The sequence below is a fragment of the Pseudophryne corroboree genome, chromosome 6 (assembly GCF_028390025.1).
Source record: "Pseudophryne corroboree isolate aPseCor3 chromosome 6, aPseCor3.hap2, whole genome shotgun sequence".
Lineage (NCBI taxonomy): Eukaryota > Metazoa > Chordata > Amphibia > Anura > Myobatrachidae > Pseudophryne > Pseudophryne corroboree.
The window spans coordinates 82068579-82096266 of record NC_086449.1 but is presented as its reverse complement, the minus strand read 5'-3'; the positions used below and the strand labels follow the sequence as shown (position 1 = coordinate 82096266).

The following is a 27688-nucleotide window of genomic DNA, read 5'->3' as shown; positions in this document are numbered from 1 at the left end:
GGAACCGAATCCAAAACCAAAACACAAAACCCGAAAAATTTCCGGTGCACATCACTAGAAATATTACACGTATGAGTTCATACTAAACACTGCAACTGTACGATAGGCTCAACATATTAGACATACTGGGGTACATTTACTAAGATTCGTATTTTCCAAAATCATGTCCTAGTACAATTACGAATGACATCGACAGTGCAAAATTGCAACTTTTTGAATTGATTACGACTAATTTACTAAGCTGTCGTATTCGTAATTTCCGTTTCTTCCGATGTCGATGTCATTCGTGCTTTTCTGCTATAGATTGCGGCCGCGTTTGCTATTTCGCGGCCGCGTTGTTGTGTTTTTTTTACGACTGCGTCACAAGTCTGTTACGGCAGTGATTTGGAAATTGCTGCCGCGTTTTTACTCCTAAGTTTCGTTTACGTCACGCGGCCGTGATTGGTTGTATTCGTGAAGGAGGAGTGTCTGTGCAGATTAGTATAAAACCGCCCCAAACACTCCGCACCTCGTGGGTTTAGCTAGTGGAGAGGAGAGAGGAAGGTGTATTTGGAGTTGGTGAGTTTGGTGGAGTTTTTGGTGGATTTGGAGAGGAGTTTGGTGATTGTTGAGTGCTGTACTGTGTGTGTTAGTAGTCTTGTGATATTTGTAGTATTGTTTTTTCACAGTTTGTCTATTTTTTTGTCCTTGTTTTTTTTTTACAGTCTTTTGTCATTGTTTGTGAGTGAGTGAGTGAGCGTGTGTGTTGGCTGTGTGGTGTGTAGTAGGAGTAGTGGAGGAGTGTTTTGTGTTTTGATTTTTCAGTGTTTTTTGTTGTTTGTCATGTCCGACTCAGAGGTCAGTGTGGTGGCGGAGGTTAGTGAGGTGGAGGCTGGTAGTGAGGTGGAGGCTGGTAGTGAGGTGGAGGCTGGTAGTGAGGTGGAGGGGGGTAGTGAGAGGGAGGAGGTTAGTGAGGAGGAGGAGGAGGGGGTGCCTGTTGCTGTATTTTCCAGTGATAGTGATGGTGTTGTGGCTCCGCAGCCACGCACCACTACCAAGACTGGCAGGAATATAAAGTTCAGCTATGCTGAAAACATGGCTTTGGTGCATGAGTTGATGAAGCACCATCGCCAATTGTTTGGTCAGGATGCTGCCAAGGTGTCCTCCCGCAGGAAGTCTGTCCTGTGGGGTCAAGTCATACTTGCTGTGAATAGTGAGGGTGTGGTGAGGCGGACTGAGGACACGTGCCGCAAGCGATTTTATGATATTAAGCGGCGTGTCAAGGCCAAGATGGCCAAAGAGGCCAAATCGGCACGTAAAACCGGAGGTGGGCCACCTTTCCGTGCAAGCTATCGGGACTGGGAGGAGCCTGTGCGGGCATTGATTCCTGCCGAAGTGGTGTCTGCTACTCATGTCCGGGATTCGGACCGACCCACGCAGGATGGTAAGTTTGATTTGTTCGATTGTTTAAAAAATGTCCACTAAATGTTGAAAATGTCATTTTTAAAGTGTAAAGTTTGTTTTTTTAGAAAAAAACATAATGCAGGCCTATGCTCCCTTAAGGTGTGTTTGTGTTTAGAATGTGCTTTTTTCACCTTGCCTAGCCTATTTATTCAATTATTTTTAGTGCTAAAACATGTGCACTGTTTTTTATAAATTAAAGCGTTTTTTTTTTTTTAAATTTTTGGCGATAATGCTTGAACATCTGTGTTGTGTGCTTTAAGAAAAATGGTTTGTTTTTTTAAAAAAAAGAAAAGCGGTGCAATTTTTGACACATTACATTATTTAAACATTTGCAAGTAGTCAATCTCTGCAATATATGAGTCAAAAAACAAAAAATTAACATATTTATTGTGTGCCACATCATGGACATTTGGATATTCTACTCAAAAGCATGAAGCTAGAAGCTCTTAAGCGTACAAAATGTGTTTAAACAATACCTAATAGATGGTTACAGTACAATAATGCTTTGCAGTGGTTGTTTTTACACAAAGCATGGTAATAATGTTTGGCTCCCTTTTTCAACAGTCACACAGACCAGCCGCCCAGACAGGCCACAGACAAGTCAGGATGAGGCTGGGATTGCAGGTAAGTCTTCACTGTAGTCACATATTCTGAAAACACATAGAAGTACAAAAAATTAATTTTATAATTTGCACATAGGTTCTGCTTCTGGAAGCCGAGCTCATGTAAGGCGCCCATCACAGGGCTTGGGCCACTTACCCAGGAGGCCAAGCAAGACACGGCGTCTTGGCTCGGATTCTGCGGCTCCATCATCCCCACCCAGGCGAAGACTTTCGGCAGTGTCACCCCAGCCACCACTGGCACTATTGGCGAGTTCTCAGAGTGATGAGGCCCGATCACCTCCGTTATCTGGTGAGTAAAATCAGAAATAAAACACATAAGCAATAATATACACAGTACAGTTAATATGTTGTTTGTTGGTTTGGAGTTTACATGTTTTCCCGAACAAGCAATGTGTTGTTCCGTCTTCAATTGCTAAAGGTGCTTTAAAAATATTATATAAGGTCTTAGTGGATGTTCTCGACAACATCTTTTGTATAAAAGTTCATATTTTTAATAAAATTAAGCACACACACGTGCACATTTATTAAAAATAGTAAGACAATTAATTTTTAAAATAAATTATAAATAAAAATTTAGTGTTCACACCTCGCACCTGTCCAGTATGTAGATGGCTTACTTGCTCGGCTCCTCTGGACTAGACAGGTAAGTAGTCTATATCGTGGTCAGGGGAGGGAATCTAACAGTGTAATGCTGTGGAGGGGAGTTAGTTAGGTGAGGATTATGCAAATCTGTCTATGTTTGCGGCTGTGTTGGTATATATTTTTTAATAGCTTAAAAATATTAAAAGTTGTTAAAATCAAGTGTTAAAAAATCAAAAATGGAGTATTAGGAATGTAGTAATGTGTAGCATTAGCCTTGTTTAAATAAAAAACATAAAACATTGCATGTTGCCCACCCCATACAGAGCACAGCATGATGGCCGACGTGGACCAGCAGGGCCAAGACCAACAGCAAACCATCACACTGCAACTTACACCTGTTGAGCCAAGCCAGCCAATACAGTTGCAGGATATACCCCAAGCATCCATCAGTCCCCAACTGGCACAAGCTCCGCCCCCAAGCCAAATTCCAGATGATTTTTGGGCCAGTTGGACAAGCCAACAGGCCCAAAGCAATGCCAGCCTGACCAAACATACACAACACCTTGCCAGTCTGCCCCATCATCTACCGCGTATTAGTCGCAACTCGGGCAGACTGATAGTACAAGTTGGGCGAATGGCTACCTCAATGGAGCAAATTAGGGCTGACAACAGCCAAATGCTTGCACATTTATCCCGAATCATAGATGAGCAACAGCGCCATCAGCAGGCCCTCGTTCAGCTCATTCAACACAATCAAGTGGTGAATGAGACCTTATCCAGGATTGTAGCCAGCCACACTGCTACTAACACTCAGCTGATTGCCAGCCTAAATAATTTAAGCAGCAATATTTCTTTGATGGGAGCTCAGCAAGTAACCTCCAGCTCGGGGACCACGACCCCTATCCAAACGCCAGTAACCTCCCCTGTTCGGCGTTCCTCAAGAGCACGTGCCAGTGATCCAGCACCCAGCACACACAAGCGCAAAAAGTAACAACAATGTTAATTAACAAATAAAATTTGGTATTTGACAAACACACAACTTCCTGTGTCCGTCTCCAACATTGTCGAAGCAGCTCGGTATGTATGTATGTTTTTCATGGGAAATGACTGAAAATGTTTTTTTAGCATAAACTAAGCACAATGTACACTCCACTCTAAACAACAAACAGTAAGTTACAAAAAACACAATAGAAAGTAGTGCAAAGTGTTTAGTCAAGGATAATTACAGCCTAAAAAAACTGACCTGTAAAATATCGCTGGATCACTTCTTGCCGTACCTGCCTCCCTACATTTGTACTCACACTGTCACCAGATGGATCTAACTCCTCTGCTTGCTGACTGCTTTCTCCCTCATCATGTGCAAGATGTTGACTTAAACACAGATTATGGAGAAAACAGCAGCAGAACACAATTCTAGTCACCTTTGAGGGACTATACAACAAAAGGCCGGCAGATTTATCCAGACACCGAAACCGTGACTTCAGCACACCAAAACATCTTTCTATCACATTCCGCGTAACCTTATGTGCATGATTGTAACTGTGTTCAGCAGGAGAATCAGGTTGGGACAATGGAGTAAGAAGCCAAGAGTAGCAGCCGTAACCACCATCACCTGAAAAACAGATATAGTCAACATTAGTACATATGTAAGATTATTCTTTCACCTCATCCAAACTCTAGTTTGTGGTTAAAAGACATACACACAAAACATTTAAAACATACCCAACAGCCAGCCATCAGGCATTTGTCCGTCCTCAAATTTATCAAAGAGCGATGACTGACTGAGGATGAAGGAGTCATGGCAGCCACCAGGGTAACCTGCAACAACACTCATAATTTTTATGTTTGCATCACAGACCACCTGGACATTAGTTGATTGTGCCAGATGCCTATTAGTGTATATATATTGGCGTCCCTTAGGTGATCTCAGCTGAACGTGTGTGCAATCTATGGCCCCCAGCACATTGGGCATGCCAGCAAGCTCATAGAAAGCTACCCTGACAGCACTCCACTCCGACTCCTCGGTAGGGAAGCAGATTGAGGCTTTAATGTGTGGCTCCAACACATCCAAAACCTGAGTGGACATTCAAGAAGCTAAGGTGAGTGTCATGTTAGGTATTCTCTACAATACTGTGTTGTTTCAACTTCCAGAAGCAACACTTAGACATAACCGCATATGTATTTTTAGACTCACCTGCATCAAATATCTTGAAAAGGTGGGCTGTGAGATACCAATGACGTCGCCTGCCACAGCCTGGAAGCTCCCAGTAGCCATAAAGTGTAACACAGCCAGGAGTTTGTGTAGGCCTGAGACAGAGCGAGAGCGTGCTGTCTCAGGGTCTATGCCCAGTTTGACAAGGTCATACAGGTGGAAAATGTTGTTTCTATTTAGGCGGAACATCTGTATGACCCTATCATCGGACAATGCATTTAAGTTTAAACGCCCTCTAAAAAAACGAGGCTGGCGCAGCCTCCGCGGTACCTGGACAACCTGTTGACCATGTTCACTTACCTGGGCCTGATTCCTGGAAGCCTCATGGAGCAGTCTAAGGTATCCCACAGCAAACAAAAAACCATTGCCACACACCACAGCCGCCATTTCAGAGTGAGAGAAGTTCAGAATGTGCCTGAAACACTTTTATAGGGCCAAACATTCAGGTGTGAGTAATGGATAATTGAGTACACATGTAAACGCGGTTTTCAAAGGCTGGCGCGTTTTTTTTTAGGAAAAAATTACGATTTGTAATTTTTCGCGGCCGCGAATGCATTTTTGCGGCAGCAATTACAATTACGAATGGTTAGTAAATGACCGAGATTCATATCTAAACAGGCGTAATTTGACCGATGGTGTATTCATTCGTAATTTTTTTGTTGGACTTGCAAAAAATTACGAATGCCCTCATCACTGCCGTGATTATTGCTTAGTAAATTACCGAGATGACACTTTGATGAAAAAACGGCATCTCGGTCAAAATCGGGAGCTTAGTAAATTTACCCCAATGTATTACACATGTAAAAACGAAGGCTGCTTTGCAGAGCAGCACCGAGGCAGCCATCCGCGGCGCCATCTTTGAACTCATTTATAATGTTATGTGATCCAAAAATTATAATGGGTTCATGAACAGAGTTATTAATAATAATTATTTTATTTATATAGCGCTCTTTCTCCAAACAGGACTCAAAGCGCTTTACAGACATCAAAACAATAAACATAATATAGAAGACTAATACAGCAATACACAGGCCACACAGACGTAAAAATGAAAACCTAGAACGCATAGAGTAATCATAATGCAGGATTGGTGTAGACATTTTGGGTAATAACTTCCATGGGTTGTGTATTCCACCCTCACAGGGTACCAAGTGTGGCAGCCATCTTGGGCTCACTGCGTAGGATTACCCTGGGTGGAATAGTCCACCCCTAAAAGAGATGACACAAAATGACGGTGATTGCAGCGTCCTAACGTTCAGAGTAGGGTACCAACAAAACTGTCAGGTCCATGTATTTTCATCTCATCCACAAGCGTACCAGATGAGCAGCCATGTTGGGCGCACTATGAAGGTTACACTGTGGGAGGTAAGCCATACATGGGCCCAATGCATACATGGGAAAATAGGCACTTGTGTAGTTGTATGATATAACCTGTATGAACAATCCACGTGAGGCACATCATGCCCGCAGAGGAACCATCAGAGGCCCCCATTTAGGGTGCACTGTGTTAGTGCACCCTAACACAGTACACCTGTGTGAGGTGGAAGTGCATACTTCCACACAGGTTTTTTTTTTTAAAGAAAGCACATGGTGAGATCACCTTTGCAGGTAAACAACGAAAGGAGGGAAATCATCCTGGTCTCATAGGAGTGGGGAGGGGGGGTATGAGAATGTGAGGAGCACACTAAAATCCGATGAAAATGACCCTGCTGGGCCTGGCCTTGGTGCTTTTCCCCCCAGTGCTCCCTGCTCACCTTGAGGGGTAAGCCTGTAAGGCACTAATGATGTTCTCTGCCAGAGGGTTAGTAGGCCTGGTCCTTTGATTTCGTTGCAGAGGTTTGGTGAGTCCACATAAGTTCCTGAATTCTTTCTTGATGTTGTTCAATGTTTGTTCGACTGTTTTTTTAAACTGTTCACTATCAAAACGCTTAGAGATAGGAACGCTTTGAGTATTGGAACTCACAGCTGACACGCACAGCTGTGCATGGTTGAAGCTACATATATACTATGGTAAATTAACACAGCTAGAGCTGAGGCAAATGTCCCACTAATCGAAGGTGTTAAATTTCACAGTGTTTGACTATGCAAACAACAACAACAATTTAAGGATAGGGTTAGGCTGCAGTTAGGGTTAGGCTGCAATTATATTTAGTGTTAGGCTGCAATTAGGGTTAGGCTTCGATTATGGTTTGGGATAAGCTGCAACTAGGCTTGGGCTGCAATTAGGGTTTGTATTAGGCTGCAATTAGGGTTAGGCTGCAATTAGGGTTAGTGCTAGGCTGCAATTATGGTTAGGCTGCAATTATATTTAGTGTAAAGCTGTGTTAGGCTGCAATTAATGTTAGTGTAAGGCTGGAATTATAGTTAGTGTAAGGCTGCAATTAGGGTTAGGCTGCAATTATAATTAATGTAAGACTGCAATTAGGGTTAGTGTTAGGCTGCAATTATATTTAGTGTAAGGCTGTAATTAGGGTTAGGCTGCAATTATACTTAATGTAAGGCTGCAATTAGTGGAGTGTGTATGTGTGTATGTGTGAACCCCCCCGAGCTGGCCACTGGGAGAACTACATCTCCCAGCACCCCTAGAGCCTCCCAGCAGCCCCAGAGACTCCCTGCAGCCCGCCCCCCAGTTGGAAGATGGAGAGCAGACCACCAGGAGCTGCGGAGACCTCCAGACCAGTGTTTTTTTTACTTTTTATGTGTCGTCGAGTTTTCAGTGCTGAAAACCATGTGACCACTTTTTTTAATTGAATAATCGGGAGCGCGCATGCCCGCGGTAATTCAAAATTTGACACAAAGTAAGCAAGGTTTTATTACCTCGCTAAATCTTTCTTCCAATTGAATCTTCCCCATAGACTGTATTCCACTCAATTCTCTATTACCATATGTATGAAAGACTAACTAGTCCCACTTGTACTTTACAAATAACACTTATAAATGTTACGTTTCAGCATTTGTCTCCTGAACAGATGTCTCCTTTCCTCACTAGCACAGAATGTGTCACCAGGCCCCCAGCTAACAGCACTGCTCCCTCATGATGTCATTGGCCTTTGTATGTGTCATTTGATTGCTGCACTTTCTTAAGATGCCTTTTCATTAAGCTGTGCCTCCTTCCTGGTTTATGTGCCTCTCTAGTCCTAAGTAAGCTAGATGAAAAAAAAAAAAAACAACATCAAACAACATCTGCATGTACTGTATGTGGGAAACAGGAATAGATTTGCAAAAAAGGCTGCATGCGCCATGATTGATATACTCATCTTTAGGGAAGGGTTATACTGTATGTGACAATGAGTTTTATCTAAAAATGCTAGAAAAGGAGAACTGGCAACAAAACTGCAGTAACAGCAGGTTGCATAAACGAATTTGCTCATGAATGATTTAGATTAGTAACATCTATTTAACACTTATTAACACAATTTTAGTAAAAAAAAAAATTCAGAAATATTTTTTTGTATGATATATGTTAAGACAAGGTACAGCGCGTCCATCATCACGCTCTTCGCAGAAGTATCATGTTGGCCACAAACAGCACTTGCCAACTGTCCCCTCTGTTGGCGGAACACATTTTGGGAAGTGCCTCTCGGTCAGCTGTAAGGGGTTTGCACTGGTTCCTGGCCGATCCCGTTTTGCAGTTGTCACCTCTTCTGAATGGTTATTTTCAATCTGCAACTCCACTCTAAATTGTAGATGGTTTTGGACACCTTTCATTTTTTTAATATAAAATACAATTGTTCCAAATTGCTTGGTCCAATAGGTGGGTAAAAACTTTGCCAGGAAAAGTCTTACCCCTTTTATGACTTATGGGGTAGATTGACAGATGTTGATCTGATCAATCTACCCCATATACTATGAAACTATAATCAACTACAAACTGTGGTCTGGCTGCAGTTACATGGATTGAGTTTTCACAGCCTGTGTGCTGTAGACAAAGGGGGTAATTCAGATCTGATCGTAGATGATCATTTACTCTGACATGCGGGGGGGGGGGGGGGGTGCCCAGCACAGGGCTAGTCCGCTCCGCATATCAGGCCCTACCCCCACCCCGCACAGGTACAAAAGCATCGCACAGTGGCGATGATTTTAAACCTGGCGAGTAGCTCCCTGCCAGCGCTGCTTTTGTGCGCTGGCAGGCCACTACTCGCCGTGTCCTGGGTCGCAGCGGCTGCATGTGACGTCACACATCGCAGCCCATCCCCTCAACAGTCCAGATACACTTCCGTTGTCCGGTCCACACCAAAAGCGTTTTAACACCGTTGGCTCGCCCCCTCCCGCCCCGCAACCGCCTCTGCCTGTCAATCAGGCAGAGGCGATCGCAGCCCAGAAATGCTGTTAGCATCTTACTGGGCTCCCAGGGTGCGCACGCGCAGTGCGGCCGCTGCGCACACGCACTCCACAAAAGGATTCAGACTGTGATCGCTGCCGCTGCAGCGATCCAGTCTGAATTAGGCCCAAAGTGCTAAGCTCTTTTTTGTCCATCCACATGAACTCATAGTTACCTACTCTCCAGGAAAGTCCAAGAGACTCACAATTTTTTTAGGCAGTCCCCCAGACTCTTGGAAGAATAGATGGATCTCCTGCATCCAGCCCTCTTCCTAGTAAATTGGGCAGGATGGGGAGATAATACCGGGAATCATGGGTCCGTAGGATTGTGGCCATGACACGATTTCAGAAGAATTGCATAATTTTAGCCCTGTCCCCTCCAAACAGACCCCTGATTCATGTCATTTTGCTGTGACAGGGGAAGGTCCAGGGTTGGACTGGCCCACAGGGGTACAGGGGAAACCACCGGTGGGCCCCACTGCCTGGGGGCCCACCCACTCCTCTAGGGATCAGGTACCAGACTGTACTGTTACTAATCTAGTACATTATCATTCATGCACTACAGTATTTACTGTATATATTTATCTAGGGGACCAACACTTGCAAAATGGTTAGGCAAACCAATGTGGTGGCTGGGCAGTGGGCACACCCCCTCTAGAGACCGGCCACACCCCTAAACATGGGCCCCCTACCACTGCATTCCCCTGGTGGGCCCTTCATGCCCCCGTCCGACACTGGGTAGGCCTAATGATGTAAAGAGCCCCGGCCCCAGAATGGTTATCTGCATCCTCTCTAGGCTTCTTCCAGAGAGGAGAAATTCTAATTTGGACAGTATGCTTGTACAGACACCTTTCCTGTTTGAAATACCAAGTTTTTTCTTCATAGTAACTTCGTTTTCTTCTGACCATCTGGGTCAAACCTTATCCTCTCACAGGGAGGTGGGTCACTGGTGCCACGCCCTCCAAGGGAGACTATCAAGTATGACATATGTGTCATGAAAGCCACGGACTGACGCCCATATGCAAATTGCACAGGACAGGGGGAAGGAAAAGCACAGACACACCATTCACAACCCAGTTACAGAACACTACATAGATATCACTGTGCATCCAACTATATTCACATCATGACACAACCAATGAGGTAGCAGTAGAAGGCTTAGGTTCGCGATGTGGACAGCCCGGGTTGACTTCCCCCATCTAGAATATCAGTGAGACATTGAACCAATTGGGACTCAACACACTGAGCACTTTGCTGATTTTGTTTTGCCTAATACCTCAGATGAAGAAGAGGCAGAAGTGATTCCTCTCTTGATGCCAGATATAACTAGATGTAAACCACACCTTAACTGTGCATTGAATCCTGATTTCTCTAACGTCCTAGTGGATGCTGGGGACTCCGTCAGGACCATGGGGATTAGCGGCTCCGCAGGAGACAGGGCACAAAAAGTAAGCTTTTAGGATCACATGGTGTGTACTGGCTCCTCCCCCTATGACCCTCCTCCAAGCCTCAGTTAGGTTTTTGTGCCCGTCCGAGCAGGGTGCAATCTAGGTGGCTCTCTTAAAGAGTTGCTTAGAAAAAGTTTTTAGGTTCTTTATTTTCAGTGAGTCCTGCTGGCAACAGGCTCACTGCATCGAGGGACTTAGGGGAGAGAAGTGAACTCACCTGCGTGCAGGATGGATTGGCTTCTTAGGCTACTGGACACCATTAGCTCCAGAGGGAGTCGGAACACAGGTCTCGCCCTGGGGTTCGTCCCGGAGCCGCGCCGCCGACCCCCCTTGCAGATGCTGAAGATTGAAGAGGTCCGGAACCAGGCGGCAGAAGACTTTCAGTCTTCATCAGGTAGCGCACAGCACTGCAGCTGTGCGCCATTGTTGTCAGCACACTTCACACAGCGGTCACGGAGGGTGCAGGGCGCGGGGGGGGGCGCCCTGGGCAGCAATGTATAATACCTGTATGGCGAAAAATGCATCACATATAGCCCTTGAGGCTATATGGATGTATTTAACCCCTGCCAGATATCACAGACTCCGGAGAAGAAGCCCGCCGAAAAGGGGACGGGGCCTATTCTCCTCAGCACACAGCGCCATTTTCCCTCACAGAAACGCTGGTGGGAAGGCTCCCATGCTCTCCCCTGCACTGCACTACAGAAACAGGGTTAAAACAGAGAGGGGGGGCACTGATTTGGCGATATGAATATATATTAAAATGCTATAAGGGAGGAACACTTATATAAGGGGTTGTCCCTGTATAATTATAGCGTTTTGGTGTGTGCTGGCAAACTCTCCCTCTGTCTCCCCAAAGGGCTAGTGGGTCCTGTCCTCTATCAGAGCATTCCCTATGTGTGTGCTGTATGTCGGTACGTGTGTGTCGACATGTATGAGGAAAATGTTGGTGAGGAGGCGGAGCAAATTGCCTGTAATGGTGATGTCACTCTCTAGGGAGTCGACACCGGAATGGATGGCTTATTTATGGAATTACGTGATAATGTCAACACGCTGCAAGCCGGTTGACAACATGAGACGGCCGGCGAACAAATTAGTACCTGTCCAGGCGTCTCAAACACCGTCAGGGGCTGTAAAACGCCCATTTACCTCAGTCGGTCGACACAGACCCAGACACGGACACTGATTTCAGTGTCGACGGTGAAGAAACAAACGTATTTTCCTTTAGGGCCACACGTTAAGGGCAATGAAGGAGGTGTTACATATTTCTGATACTACAAGTACCACAAAAAAGGGTTTTATGTGGGATGTGAAAAAACTACCTGTAGTTTTTCCTGAATCAGATAAATTAAATGAAGTGTGTGATGATGCGTGGGTTTCCCCCGATAGAAAATTATTGGCGGTATACCCTTTCCCGCCAGAAGTTAGGGCGCGTTGGGAAACACCCCTTAGGGTGGATAAGGCGCTCACATGCTTATCAGAACAAGTGGCGGTACCATCTACAGATAGGGCCGTACTTAAGGAGCCAGCTGATAGGAGGCTGGCAAATATCCTAAAAAGTATACACACACATGCTGGTGTTATACTGCGACCAGCGATCGCCTCAGCCTGGATGTGCAGAGCTGAGGTGGCTTGGTCGGATTCCCTGACTAAAAATATTGATACCCTTGACAGGGACAGTATTTTATTGACTATAGAGCATTTAAAGGATGCATTTCTATATATGCGAGATGCGCAGAGGGATATTTGCACTCTGGCATCAAGAGTAAATGCGATGTCCATATCTGCAAGAAGATGTTTATGGACACGATAGTGGTCAGGTGATGCAGATTCCAAACGGCACAAAGATGTATTGCCGTATAAAGGGGAGGAATTATTTGGGGTCGGTCCATGGGACCTGGTGGCCACGGCAACTGCTGGAAAATCCACCGTTTTTTACCCTAAGTCACATCTCTGCAGAAAAAGACACCGTCTTTTCAGCCTCAGTCCTTTCGTCCCTATAAGAGTCATATCTGCCCAGGGATAGAGGAAAGGGAAGAAGACTGCAGCAGGCAGCCCATTCCCAGGAACAGAAGCCCTCCACCGCTTCTACCAAGTTCTCAGCATGACGCTGGGACCGTACAGGACCCCTGGATCCTACAAGTAGTATCCAAGGGGTACAGATTGGAATGTCGAGACGTTTCCCCCTCGCAGGTTCCTGTAGTCTGCTGTACCAATGTCTCCCTCCGACAGGGAGGCAGTATTGAAAACAATTCACAAGCTGTATTCCCAGCAGGTGATAATAAAATTACCCCTCCTACAACAAGGAAAGGGGTATTATTCCACACTATATGGTGGTACTGAAGCCAGAAGGCTAGGTGAGACCTATTCTAAATCTGAAATATTTGAACACTTACAAAGGTTCAAATCCAGATGCAGTCACTCAGAGCAGTGATAGCGAACCGGGAAGAAGGGGACTATATGGTGTCCCGGGACATCAGGGATGCTTACCTCCATGTCCCAAAATTTGCCTTTCTCACCAAGGGTTCCTCAGGTTCGTGGTACAGAACTGTCACTATCAGTTTCAGACGATGCCGTTGGATTGTCCAAGGCACCCCGGGTCCTTACCAAGGTAATGACCGGAATGAGGATTCGTCTTCAAAGAAAATGGACGACCTCCTGATAAGAACAAGGTCCAGAGAACAGTTGGAGGTCGGAGTAGCACTATCTCAAGTAGTTCTACGACAGCACGGGTGGATTCTAAATATTCCAAAACCGCAGTTGTTCCGACGACACGTCTGCTGGTCCTAGGGATGATTCTGGACACAGTCCAGAAAAAGGTGTTTCTCCCAGAGGAGAAAGCCAGGGAGTTATCCGAGCTAATCGGGATCCTCCTAAAACCAGGAAAAGTGTCAGTGCATCATTGCACAAGAGTCCTGGTAAAAATGGTGGCTTATTACGAAGCGATTCCATTCGGCAGATTTCAGGCAAGAACTCTTCAGTGGGATCTGCTGGACAAATGGTCCGGATCGCATCTTCAGATGCATCAGCGGATAACCCTATATCCAAGGACAAGGGTGTCTCTCCTGTGGTGATTACAGAGTGCTCATCTTCTAGAGGGCCGCAGATTCGGCATTCAGGATTGGATGCTGGTGACCACGGAGGCCAGCCTGAGAGGCTGGGGAGCAGTCACACAGGGAAAAAATTTCCAGGGAGTGTGATCAAGTCTGGAGAATTCTCTCCACATAAATATACTGGAGCTAAGAGCAAATTTATAATGCTATAAGCTTAGCAAGACCTCTGCTTCAAGGTCAGCCGGTATTGATGCAGTGGGATAACATCACGGCAGTCGCCCACGTAAACAGAAAGGGCGGCACAAGAAGCAGGAGGGCAGTGGCAAAACTGCAAGGATTTTTCGCTAGGCGGAAAATTATGTGATAGCACTGTCAGCAGTGTTCATTCCGGGAGTGGACGACTGGGAAGCAGACTTCCTCAGCAGGCACGACCTCCACCCGGGAGAGTGGGAACTTCATCGGGAAGTTTTCCGCATGATTGTGAACCGTTGGGAAAGACCAAAGGTGGACATGATGGCGTCCCGCCCGAACAAAAAACGGGACAGGTATTGCGCCAGGTCACGAGACCTTCAGGCGATAGCTGTGGACGTCCTGGTAACACCGTGGGTGTAACAGTCGGTGTATGTGTTCCCTCCTCTGCTTCTCATAACCAAGGTATTGAGAATTATAAGACGTAGAGGAGTAAGAACTATACTCGTGGCTCCGGATTGGCCAAGAGGGACTTGGTACCCGGAACTTCAAGAGATGCTCACAGAGGACTAATGGCCTCGGGAGTTAAGAAGGGACTTGCTTCAGCAAGTACCATGTCTGTTCCAAGACTTACCGCGGCTGCGTTTGACGGCATGGCGGTTGAACGCCGGATCCTAAGGGAAAAGGCATTTCGGAAGAGGTCATACCTACCCTGGTCAAAGCCAGGAAGGAGGTGACCGCACAACGTTATCACCACATGTGGTAAAAATATGTTGCGTGGGTGAGGCCAGGAAGGCCCCACGAAGAAATTTCAACTAGGTCGATTTCTGCACTTCCTGCAAACAGGAGTGTCTATGAGCCTCAAATTGGGGTCCATTAAGGTTCAAGTTTCGGCCCTGTAGATTTTCTTCCAGAAAGAATTGGCTTCGGTTCCTGAAGTCCAGACGTTTGTCAAGGGAGTATTGCATATACAGCCCCTTTTGTGCCTCCAGTGGCACCGTGGGATCTCAACGTAGTGTTGGGATTCCTCAAATCATATTGGTTTGAACCGCTCAAATCTGTGGATTTGAAATATCTCACATGGAAAGTGACCATGCTGTTGGCCCTGGCCTCGGCCAGGCGATTGTCAGAATTGGCGGCTTTGTCTTACAAAAGCCCATATTTAATTTTCCATTCGGACAGGGCAGAACTGCGGACTTGTCCTCGGTTTCTTCCTAAGGTGGTGTCAGCGTTTCACCTGAAACAACCTATTGTGGTGCCTGCGGCTACTAGGGACTTGGAGGACTCCAAGTTGCTAGACGTTGTCAGGGCCCTGAAAATATATATATATATATATATATATATAATTCCAGGACGGCTGGAGTCAGAAAGTCTGACTTGCTGTTTATATTGTATGCACCCAAAAAGCTGGGTGCTCCTGCTTCTAAGCAGACTATTGCTCGTTGGATTTGTAGTACAATTCAGCTTGCACATTCTGTGGCAGGCCTGCCACAGCCAAAATCTGTTAATGCCCATTCCACAAGGAAGGTGGGCTCATCTTGGGCGGCTGCCCGAGGGGTCTCGGCTTTACAACTTTGCCGAGCAGCTACGTGGTCAGGGGGAAACACGTTTGTAAAATTCTACAAATTTGATACCCTGGCTGAGGAGGACCTGGAGTTTCTCTCATTCGGTGCTGCAGAGTCATCCGCACTCTCCCGCCCGTTTGGGAGCTTTGGTATAATCCCCATGGTCCTGACGGAGTCCCCAGCATCCACTAGGACGTTAGAGAAAATAAGATTTTACTTACCGATAAATCTATTTCTCGTAGTCCGTAGTGGATGCTGTGCGCCCATCCCAAGTGCGGATTGTCTGCATTACTTGTACATAATTGTTGTTACAAAAATCGGGTTGTTATTGTTGTGGGCCATCTTTTCAGAGGCTCCTTCGTTGTTATCATACTGTTAACTGGGTTCAAGTCACAGGTTGTACGGTGTGATTGGTGTGGCTGGTATGAGTCTTACCCGGGATTCAAGATCCTTCCTTATTGTGTACGCTCGTCCGGGCACAGTACCTAACTGAGGCTTGGAGGAGGGTCATAGGGGGAGGAGCCAGTACACACCATGTGATCCTAAAAGCTTACTTTTTGTGCCCTGTCTCCTGCGGAGCCGCTAATCCCCATGGTCCTGACGGAGTCCCCAGCATCCACTACGGACTACGAGAAATAGATTTATCGGTAAGTAAAATCTTATTTTTTATATGGGTTATTACGATTTAGGCACTCTGTCCTTCAAATGTGAGTTCTGCAGAGCTTTACATTTTGAATGCAATAAGGTTGGCACCAAGACAAAGATTGTCTTTAGTAGCTATTGCCACAATAAGAAAAGTTCTCCTGTCACCGACTCTTTCTCACCCATTACTTGAAAATCTTCTGAGGAAAGATGACAACTCTGAAAAGCGGCATTTCTTAGACAGCATCAGGAAATACAACAGTGCAATGTCATCAGCTTCTTTTGTTGTAAATGAAGCTTTCTTACCTGTAGGACATGGCGCATATATGTACTTTCAAGATCAATGGCCAGCTCCATTACAAATGTGGCCCTTTGCATCACCAGAACGCTGAGCAATCTTATCAACAACTTTATGTATGGAACTCAACCTGCAATCCTAATATGATGGCAATGAAATGATGCTCAAAGTCAACCCTTTAGTCCACAAGTACAAGATAAATGGCAGAAGTTGAGAAGGCAAAGAACGAACTGGCTCTTATTGAAGGCAGGGAGCCAGAAGAAGTTTGAATGTTTTTACTATTAGAACAGCCCGACATCCGTGACCAGAGCAAGAACCAATTCAGTTTGCCTTCAGCAGATGAAATTGATGTGATTTTCGCAACCAATGAAGATGATACTCCAGTAAACTATGACTTGAAGGTCTTCGCTAAGGGATATGGGGCTGAATACCTCAAATATATCAACTCTCTCCATCAACTCACTGACCCAATGCTATAGCCTGACCTTTTTTTCTTATGGAGAACATGGATGGCATAAGAATAGGCCACATGAAAGACCGACCAATAGCAAGTTCAGAAACGTGCCTCAGTTGCAGTATGTGGCTTATACAATGGCTATCTGAAAACATACTGGCAAGTTGTATCTCCAGTAGTCGATCAGTATGTACAAGTTGAAGGTGAGCATCTTATGTACAATAGGACACAGCTTGAGAAAAAGAAACATTCTCTGGCCTACAAGATTACCTATTCAACAAGGCAGCCAAGTGTGGAGTACAACCTGGGAGAATCATCATCTTGTCTTCTTCCTTCCAAGGTTCGCCGAAAAATATGAACATAAGGGGCTGTTGCATACCTGGCATACGTTGACTCCAAGTGACAGCACTTTACCTTTTACAGATTCAGTTTCCGATCATATTGTCTTTTGCAATGACAATGAATAAGAGTCAAGAACAGACACTTGCCAAAGTTGGAATATACGTGCCAGAACCAGTCTTCTCACATGGTATGCTCTATGTTGCCCTATCTCAAACAAGATCAAAGTATTCTGTTGCAGTAAAGATCACTCACGAAGGTGCCTAGATTATCTGCCGTAAATGGATGGACTCAAAATAATAAGATTTTACTTACCGATAAATCTATTTCTCGGAGTCCGTAGTGGATGCTGGGGTTCCTGAAAGGACCATGGGGAATAGCGGCTCCGCAGGAGACAGGGCACAAAAAGTAAAGCTTTTCCAGATCAGGTGGTGTGCACTGGCTCCTCCCCCTATGACCCTCCTCCAGACTCCAGTTAGGTACTGTGCCCGGACGAGCGTACACAATAAGGGAGGATTTTGAATCCCGGGTAAGACTCATACCAGCCACACCAATCACACCGTACAACTTGTGATCTAAACCCAGTTAACAGTATGATAACAGCGGAGCCTCTGAAAGATGGCTTCCTTCAACAATAACCCGAATTAGTTAACAATAACTATGTACAATTATTGCAGATAATCCGCACTTGGGATGGGCGCCCAGCATCCACTACGGACTCCGAGAAATAGATTTATCGGTAAGTAAAATCTTATTTTCTCTATCGTCCTAGTGGATGCTGGGGTTCCTGAAAGGACCATGGGGATTATACCAAAGCTCCCAAACGGGCGGGAGAGTGCGGATGACTCTGCAGCACCGAATGAGAGAACTCCAGGTCCTCCTTAGCCAGAGTATCAAATTTGTAAAATTTTACAAACGTGTTCTCCCCTGACCACGTAGCTGCTCGGCAAAGTTGTAATGCCGAGACCCCTCGGGCAGCCGCCCAAGATGAGCCCACCTTCCTTGTGGAGTGGGCCTTTACAGATTTAGGCTGTGGCAGGCCTGCCACAGAATGTGCAAGTTGGATTGTGCTACAGATCCAACGAGCAATCGTCTGCTTAGACGCAGGAGCACCCATCTTGTTGGGTGCATACAATATAAACAACGAGTCAGATTTTCTGACTCCAGCTGTCCTTGCAATATATATTTTTAATGCTCTGACAACGTCCAGTAACTTGGAGTCCTCCAAGTCACTTGTAGCCGCAGGCACTACAATAGGCTGGTTCAGATGAAATGCTGACACCACCTTAGGGAGAAAATGCGGACGAGTCCGCAGTTCTGCCCTGTCCGAATGGAAAATCAGATATGGGCTTTTGTAAGATAAAGCTGCCAGTTCTGACACTCTCCTGGCCGAAGCCAGGGCTAGAAGCATGGTCACTTTCCATGTGAGATATTTCAAATCCACCTTCTTTAGTGGTTCAAACCAATGAGATTTTAGAAAGTCCAAAACCACATTGAGATCCCACGGTGCCACTGGAGGCACCACAGGAGGCTGTATATGTAGCACTCCCTTAACAAAGGTCTGGACTTCAGGGACTGAAGCCAATTCTTTTTGAAAGAAAATCGACAGGGCCGAAATTTGAACCTTAATAGATCCCAATTTGAGACCCATAGACAATCCTGATTGCAGGAAATGTAGGAATCGACCCAGTTGAAATTCCTCCGTCGGAGCACTCCGATCTTCGCACCACGCAACATATTTTCGCCAAATTCGGTGATAATGTTGCACGGTTACTTCCTTCCTTGCTTTAATCAAAGTAGGAATGACTTCTTCCGGCATGCCTTTTTCCTTTAGGATCCGGCGTTCAACCGCCATGCCGTCAAACGCAGCCGCGGTAAGTCTTGAAACAGACAGGGACCCTGCTGAAGCAAGTCCCTCCTTAGAGGTAGAGGCCACGGATCTTCCGTGATCATCTCTTGAAGTTCCGGGTACCAAGTCCTTCTTGGCCAATCCGGAACCACTAGTATCGTCCTTACGCCTCTTTGCCGTATAATTCTCAATACTTTTGGTATGAGAGGCAGAGGAGGAAACACATACACCGACTGGTACACCCAAGGCGTTACCAGCGCGTCCACAGCTATTGCCTGCGGATCTCTTGACCTGGCGCAATACCTGTCCAGTTTTTTGTTGAGGCGAGACGCCATCATGTCCACCATTGGTCTTTCCCAACGGGTTACCAGCAAGTGGAAGACTTCTGGATGAAGTCCCCACTCTCCCGGGTGAAGATCGTGTCTGCTGAGGAAGTCTGCTTCCCAGTTGTCCACTCCCGGGATGAACACTGCTGACAGTGCTATCACATGATTCTCTGCCCAGCGAAGAATCCTTGCAGCTTCTGCCATTGCACTCCTGCTTCTTGTGCCGCCCTGTCTGTTCACATGGGCGACTGCCGTGATGTAGTCCGACTGGATCAACACCGGTTTTCCCTGAAGCAGAGGTTCTGCCTGGCTTAGAGCATTGTATATTGCTCTTAGTTCCAGAATGTTTATGTGAAGAGACGTTTCCAGGCTCGTCCATACTCCCTGGAAGTTTCTTCCTTGTGTGACTGCTCCCCAGCCTCTCAGGCTGGCGTCCGTGGTCACCAGGATCCAATCCTGTATGCCGAATCTGCGGCCCTCCAATAGATGAGCACTCTGCAACCACCACAGAAGAGACACCCTTGTCCTTGGAGACAGGGTTATCCGCAGGTGCATCTGAAGATGCGACCCTGACCATTTGTCCAACAGATCCCTTTGGAAAATTCTTGCGTGGAATCTGCCGAATGGAATTGCTTCGTAAGAAGCCACCATTTTTCCCAGGACTCTTGTGCATTGATGTACAGACACCTTTCCTGGTTTTAGGAGGTTCCTGACAAGCTCGGATAACTCCTTGGCTTTTTCCTCCGGGAGAAAAACCTTTTTCTGAACCGTGTCCAGAATCATCCCTAGGAACAGCAGACGAGTTGTCGGCATTAACTGGGATTTTGGAATATTCAGAATCCACCCGTGCTGTTTTAGCACTTCTTGCGACAGTGCTAATCCCATCTCTAGCTGTTCTCTGGACCTTGCCCTTATTAGGAGATCGTCCAAGTATGGGATAATTAATATGCCTTTTCTTCGAAGAAGAATCATCATCTCGGCCATTACCTTTGTAAAGACCCGAGGTGCCGTGGACAATCCGAACGGCAGCGTCTGAAACTGATAGTGACAGTTTTGTACAACGAACCTGAGGTACCCCTGGTGTGAGGGGTAAATTGGAACGTGGAGATACGCATCCTTGATGTCCAAGGATACCATAAAGTCCCCCTCTTCCAGGTTCGCTATCACTGCTCTGAGTGACTCCATCTTGAACTTGAACTTCTTTATGTACAGGTTCAAGGACTTCAGATTTAGAATAGGCCTTACCGAGCCATCCGGCTTCGGTACCACAAAAAGAGTGGAATAATACCCCTTCCCTTGTTGTAGAAGAGGTACCTTGACTATCACCTGCTGAGAGTACAGCTTGTGAATGGCTTCCAAAACCGTCTCCCTTTCGGAGGGGGACGTTGGTAAAGCAGACTTCAGGAAACGGCGAGGTGGATCTGTCTCTAATTCCAACCTGTACCCCTGAGATATTATCTGCAGGATCCAGGGATCTACCTGCGAGTGAGCCCACTGCGCGCTGTAATTTTTGAGACGACCACCCACCGTCCCCGAGTCCGCTTGAGAAGCCCCAGTGTCATGCTGAGGCTTTTGTAGAAGCCGGGGAAGGCTTCTGTTCCTGGGAAGGAGCTGCCTGTTGCTGTCTCTTCCCTCGACCTCTGCCTCGTGGCAGATATGAATAGCCCTTTGCTCTCTTATTTTTAAAGGAACGAAAGGGCTGCGGTTGAAAAGTCGGTGCCTTTTTCTGTTGGGGAGTGACTTGAGGTAGAAAGGTGGATTTCCCGGCTGTAGCCGTGGCCACCAAATCTGATAGACCGACTCCAAATAACTCCTCCCCTTTATACGGCAAAACTTCCATATGTCGTTTTGAATCCGCATCGCCTGTCCACTGTCGCGTCCATAAAGCTCTTCTGGCCGAAATGGACATAGCACTTACCCGTGATGCCAGTGTGCAGATATCCCTCTGTGCATCACGCATATAAAGAAATGCATCCTTTATTTGTTCTAACGACAGTAAAATATTGTCCCTGTCCAGGGTATCAATATTTTCAATCAGGGACTCTGACCAAACTACCCCAGCACTGCACATCCAGGCAGTCGCTATAGCTGGTCGTAGTATAACACCTGCATGTGTGTATATACTTTTTTGGATATTTTCCATCCTCCTATCTGATGGATCTTTAAGTGCGGCCGTCTCAGGAGAGGGTAACGCCACTTGTTTAGATAAGCGTGTTAGCGCCTTGTCCACCCTAGGAGGTGTTTCCCAGCGCTCCCTAACCTCTGGCGGGAAAGGGTATAATGCCAATAATTTCTTTGAAATTATCAGCTTTTTATCAGGGGCAACCCACGCTTCATTACACACGTCATTTAATTCTTCTGATTCAGGAAAAACTATAGGTAGTTTTTTCACACCCCACATAATACCCTGTTTAGTGGTACCTGTAGTATCAGCTAAATGTAACGCCTCCTTCATTGCCAAAATCATATAACGTGTGGCCCTACTGGAAAATACGGTTGATTCGTCACCGTCACCACTGGAGTCAGTGCCTGTGTCTGGGTCTGTGTCGACCGACTGAGGCAAAGGGCGTTTCACAGCCCCTGACGGTGTTTGAGTCGCCTGGACAGGCACTAATTGATTGTCCGGCCGTCTCATGTCGTCAAACGACTGCTTTAGCGTGTTGACACTATCCCGTAGTTCCATAAATAAAGGCATCCATTCTGGTGTCGACTCCCTAGGGGGTGACATCCTCATATTTGGCAATTGCTCCGCCTCCACACCAATATCGTCCTCATACATGTCGACACACACGTACCGACACACAGCAGACACACAGGGAATGCTCCTAACGAAGACAGGACCCACTAGCCCTTTGGGGAGACAGAGGGAGAGTTTGCCAGCACACACCAAAAGCGCTATATATAACAGGGATAGCCTTATAATAAGTGCTCCCTTATAGCTGCTTTATATATATCAAAATATCGCCATAAATTTGCCCCCCCTCTCTGTTTTACCCTGTTTCTGTAGTGCAGTGCAGGGGAGAGACCTGGGAGCCGTCCTGACCAGCGGAGCTGTGAGAGGAAATGGCGCCGTGTGCTGAGGAGATAGGCCCCGCCCCTTTTCCGGCGGGCTCGTCTCCCGCTATTTAGTGAATCCAGGCAGGGGTTAAATATCTCCATATAGCCTCTGGGGGCTATATGTGAGGTATTTTTAGCCTTTATATAGGTTACATTTGCCTCCCAGGGCGCCCCCCCCCAGCGCCCTGCACCCTCAGTGACTGCGTGTGAAGTGTGCTGAGAGGAAAATGGCGCACAGCTGCAGTGCTGTGCGCTACCTTTAGAAGACTGCAGGAGTCTTCAGCCGCCGATTCTGGACCTCTTCTGACTTCAGCATCTGCAAGGGGGCCGGTGGCGCGGCTCCGGTGACCATCCAGGCTGTACCTGTGATCGTCCCTCTGGAGCTGATGTCCAGTAGCCAAGAAGCCAATCCATCCTGCACGCAGGTGAGTTCACTTCTTCTCCCCTCAGTCCCTCGTTGCAGTGATCCTGTTGCCAGCAGGACTCACTGTAAAATAAAAAACCTAAGCTAAACTTTTTCTAAGCAGCTCTTTAGGAGAGCCACCTAGATTGCACCCTTCTCGGCCGGGCACAAAAATCTAACTGGAGTCTGGAGGAGGGTCATAGGGGGAGGAGCCAGTGCACACCACCTGATCTGGAAAAGCTTTACTTTTTGTGCCCTGTCTCCTGCGGAGCCGCTATTCCCCATGGTCCTTTCAGGAACCCCAGCATCCACTAGGACGATAGAGAAATTGTCTTTACTGAAGTCTATGAATGAATTTGTAACTTTTTTTGTGAATCAAATAAAGTTTCCGTTTGTTGCTTGATGAGTTTATTCTTTTTTTTTTTTAAACTGTCAATTTCAATGAACTTCCACTAGTATATGTTAATCTGCTATAGTAATTACCTTTCTCTGACGTCCTAGTGGATGCTGGGTACTCCGTAAGGACCATGGGGAATAGACGGGCTCCGCAGGAGACTGGGCACTCTAAAAGAAAGATTAGGTACTATCTGGTGTGCACTGGCTCCTCCCTCTATGCCCCTCCTCCAGACCCCAGTTAGAATCTGTGCCCGGCCCGAGCTGGTTGCACACTAGGGGCTCTCCTGAGCTTCTAGAAAAGAAAGTATTTGTTAGGTTTTTTATTTTCAGTGAGATCTGCTGGCAACAGACTCACTGCTACGTGGGACTTAGGGGAGAGAAGCAAACCTACCTGCTTGCAGCTAGCTACTAGACCATATACTATAGCTAAAAGCACAGAGCGTAAAAAGAATTTTCATTTCAGTGTGTATTTACTTGTCTTAGTCAGCTTTGGGAAAACTACCATGTTTTCCAATAGTTGCAAGATTGGGTTGCAGTTTATATACAGAATGATTTGCTGTCTTGTGCTGTACTAACAGCTGGGGGCTGCTGCTAATGGCTCCCAGCACATACGCAGGAGAGAAAGTCTGCCAGTGACAGCTTGGATAAGTCAGGGTGCACCAGAGCATGTGGATACAGCCCCATTCAGGTAACTGACTAGGCAAAACTGCTCATGATTCTGCACAATCCTAAAAGATTGTATGCATGGCAAATATCTGGGACCGCTCCTCCTATTACCTCATGTAACCTCTACTTATCTCTCCTCCAATGACTACATACAGTATCACTACTACCTATAATTTATAACTTTTATCCATAAAATAAAAGATTCCACATATTATATTTGTAGATCACTGTCAGGGGCGGATTGGCCATAGGAATCACCAGGAAGATTCCTGGTAGGCTGGCATGTCTGTGGAGCCTGTTTTGTGTGTTGTCATTTGGACCCACCCCCCATATGACATGCATCCCACTGCACTCAGTACAATGCATTGTCCTCATTCATTCTGTTATTTCATCTCTGCAGTACAGCAACTCGGCCATAATCAGACCCTATGAGGAGGGATCCCACCACACTCAAGAGACCCCAACCCCTCTTCAGACCGCACCCCCATTTAGGGCTGCTTCCATAAGTTTCCTGGGCTGGTTTTCCATCCCAATCCACCCCTGATCACTGTACATAAATGCTAGGCACTAGGACCCAGGGAGGTCTAACCTCCAATCTGATGTACTGCTGCCCCATGTGAGTGCAGCCATATTTAGTACAGTAATAGCTGTTTTTGAAACTGTGGTGTGATAATGGCAGGAGACACAAGTCTCCATGCTTAGCTCCAGAGAGACCTGCATATGAAGCTGTTCCAGCATCTCTGCACCGCTACCCGGTTGCAGGATACACTCACCAGCTGGTGAGCTGTATGAAACTCTACTATGCTACGAGCTCCATCCATCTCTGGCTGTACCTGTTATACCTCAATAAACCAACACCAGTAACCAGGCTATTCATCCTCCAGTGTGTATATAACTCTGCAAAAAACACCTGCACACACATCATTCCTAACATGATGAGGTAAATCACACCTTTCCAACTGTCCCGATTTTGTGGGACAGTCCCGTTTATCGGACACTGTCCCACTATCCAACCACAGGGCAACAGTGTCCCGCAGTGTGTGGGGGGGGGGGGGGGGGTTGGGAGGCCCCCTCTCACTTGCTGCCATGATTAGCAGAGCAGCAATGAAGAGATGCTGTGCACATGTGCACAGGATCTATTCACCAAGAAAGAGGGACTGTGGGCCTGCTAGCTGCTCACAGAGCTCTGGGCATGCCCACACAGTGAAGAAAACGGGGTTGACGCTTGCGATTGTGGCACTTTCCACGAGGCCATGCCTCTAGCTGTGAGGCCACGCCCCCTGTGAACTGCTGGCCATGCCCCCAGTTACCCTCTCCCATGAATAGATGCTGTATGCATGCGCAAAGCGTCTATTCGATGCTGCTCTGCTAAGCAGACCAGCGAGTGACAGGTGTCCTCCTAGGTTCCCCCCCACCTCCACCCCGGGACACTGCAGCCCGCGGGTGAGGCAGCAGGACAGTGCATGAAAAATGGGATTATCCTGCTAAAACATAATCGCCTACCCTCCTGCATTATGCAGGAGACTCCCTGAAATAGTAGCAATCTCCCTGACTCCCCAAATAGTCCAGCAATCTCCCTGTTTGTACCTTACCCCCATAATGTGGCTTTTACATTCTTGGAGGGGTGGGGGAAGGGGGGGGGGGGGGGCAGAGATACATACATTCAAATGGAATCATCAGTGCCATTTCCCTGCATTAGTTGTAGGGCACAATGATCCCTAGGGCTACTAAGGTTTCTCGTAGCCACTTACAGTATATGGAATCTCTTGTAAAGTACAATACATGAACAAGTCCTGAAAAATATCAGTGTCTTCCTTCAACAAGTAGAACTCACTAACTTTGGGGCATATTTACATTTGGATGTAAGTCATTTGTATGACACGCCTCTCAGATGTAGCGGTACACGTCCGCACTGATAGGTGTTACTGTCACATCTCCCTGAAATGCTTTTTTAAAAGTAGGCAAGTATGCGCTAAAATCCAGACAGTAGCAATTCACACAAAAAGGAATTGCCAGGATGCTTGGTATGAGGGTTAAGAGAGAATAATTTTTACTTAGAGTTCTCTCTCCCTAAATTTTGTTCCAGTGCTGCATATTACACTGCTTGTCCAGAATAGAATGCATCTTCCCTTGGCCCAGTATATTACACAGCCCTCAGCATTACACAGATCCTGTTAGTGCTCAAAGGAACTAATAGCTACAGATGCCGTATATGAAATCTAAGTTCATTTTGGGATCTAGCCAGAGATATTATCAAGGTTTCCTCCAGGTCAAATCCATAACTGCAGCATTATTAGTAAACCATACAGCCAGTTTCCTGCAGACAGTGTTATTATACTCAGCTATTTTGTTCCCAGTGATGGAGATGATTATCCTGAGACATGGTGTTATCATAGTATAAAGCAAGAACTGAAGTCTCTATATTACTCCATATGACCTCTCTCTATATATCCCCCTATTACTCCATATAACCTCTCCCTATATCTCGTCCTATTACTCCATATGCCCTCTCCCTATATCTCGTCCTATTACTCCATATACCCTCTCCCTATATCTCCTCCTATTACTCCATATACCCTCTCCCTATATCTCCTCCTATTACTCCATATACCCTCTCCCTATTTCTCCTCCTATTACTCCATATACCCTCTCCCTATATCTCCTCCTATTACTCCATATAACCTCTCCCTATATCTCACCCTGTTACTCCATATAACCTCTCCCTACATCTCCTCCTATTACTCCATATTTCCTCTCCCTATATCTCCTCCTATTACTCCATATTCCCTCTCCCTATATATCCCCCTATTACCCCATATAACCTCTCCCTATATCTCCCCCTAATACTCCATATAACCTCTCCCTGTATCTCCTTCTATTATTCCATATAACCTCTCCCTATATCTCCTCCTATTACTCCATATAACCTCTCCCTGTATCTCCTATTACTCCATATAACCTCTCCCTATATCTCCTATTACTCCATATAACCTCTCCCTGTATCTCCTCCTATTACTCCATATAACCTCTCCCTATATCTCCTCCTATTACTCCATATAACCTCTCCCTATATCTCCTCCTATTACTCCATATAACATCTCCCTATATCTCCTCCTATTACTCCATATAACATCTCCCTATATCTCACCCTATTACTCCATATAACCTCTCCCTATATCTCCACCTATTACTAATCTCTCCCTAAAGCTCCTCATATTACCCCATATAACCTCTACCTACAGTATTTCTCCTCCTATTACTCCCTATATCTCCCCCTATTACTCCATATAATCTCCCAGTATTTCTCCTCCTATCACTTCATATAACCTCTCCCTATATCTCCCCCTATTACTCCATATAACCTCTCCCTGTATCTCCTCCTATTACTACATATAATCTCTCCCTATATCACCTCATATTATCACATATAACCTCTACCTACAGTATATCTCCTCCTATTACTCCATATAATCTCTCCCTATATCTCCTCCTATTACTCCATATAACCTCTCCCTATATCTCCTCCTATTACTACATATAATCTCTCCCTACAGTATATCTCCTCATATTACCCCATATAACATCTACCTACAGTATATCTCCTCCTATTACTCCCTGTATCTCCTCCTATTACTCCATATTCCCTCTCCCTATATATCCCCCTATTACCCCATATAACCTCTCCCTATATCTCCCCCTAATACTCCATATAACCTCTCCCTGTATCTCCTCCTATTACCCCATATAACCTCTCCCTATATCTCCCCCTAATACTCCATAAAACCTCTCCCTGTATCTCCTCCTATTACTCCATATAACCTCTCCC

At 46.2% G+C, this 27688-nt stretch overlaps 2 protein-coding genes across 3 annotated transcripts in view; one reads left to right on the top strand and one right to left on the bottom strand.

Moving 5' to 3' along the window:
- The window catches only part of LOC134936365 (uncharacterized), a 166070-nt gene extending 162395 nt beyond the window's left edge, over positions 1-3675 (top strand). Inside the window, exons 2-4 of the mRNA XM_063931377.1 lie at positions 2008-2067; positions 2143-2355; positions 2972-3675. Of these exons, the coding sequence (XP_063787447.1) occupies positions 2980-3639 (660 nt within the window). The 5' untranslated portion in view covers positions 2008-2067; positions 2143-2355; positions 2972-2979 and the 3' untranslated portion in view covers positions 3640-3675. The remainder of the gene's footprint in view (positions 1-2007; positions 2068-2142; positions 2356-2971) is intronic.
- LOC134936364 (3',5'-cyclic-AMP phosphodiesterase 4B-like) overlaps positions 1-27688 on the bottom strand; it is a 943065-nt gene that overhangs the window by 726226 nt on the left and 189151 nt on the right. The window lies entirely within an intron of this gene.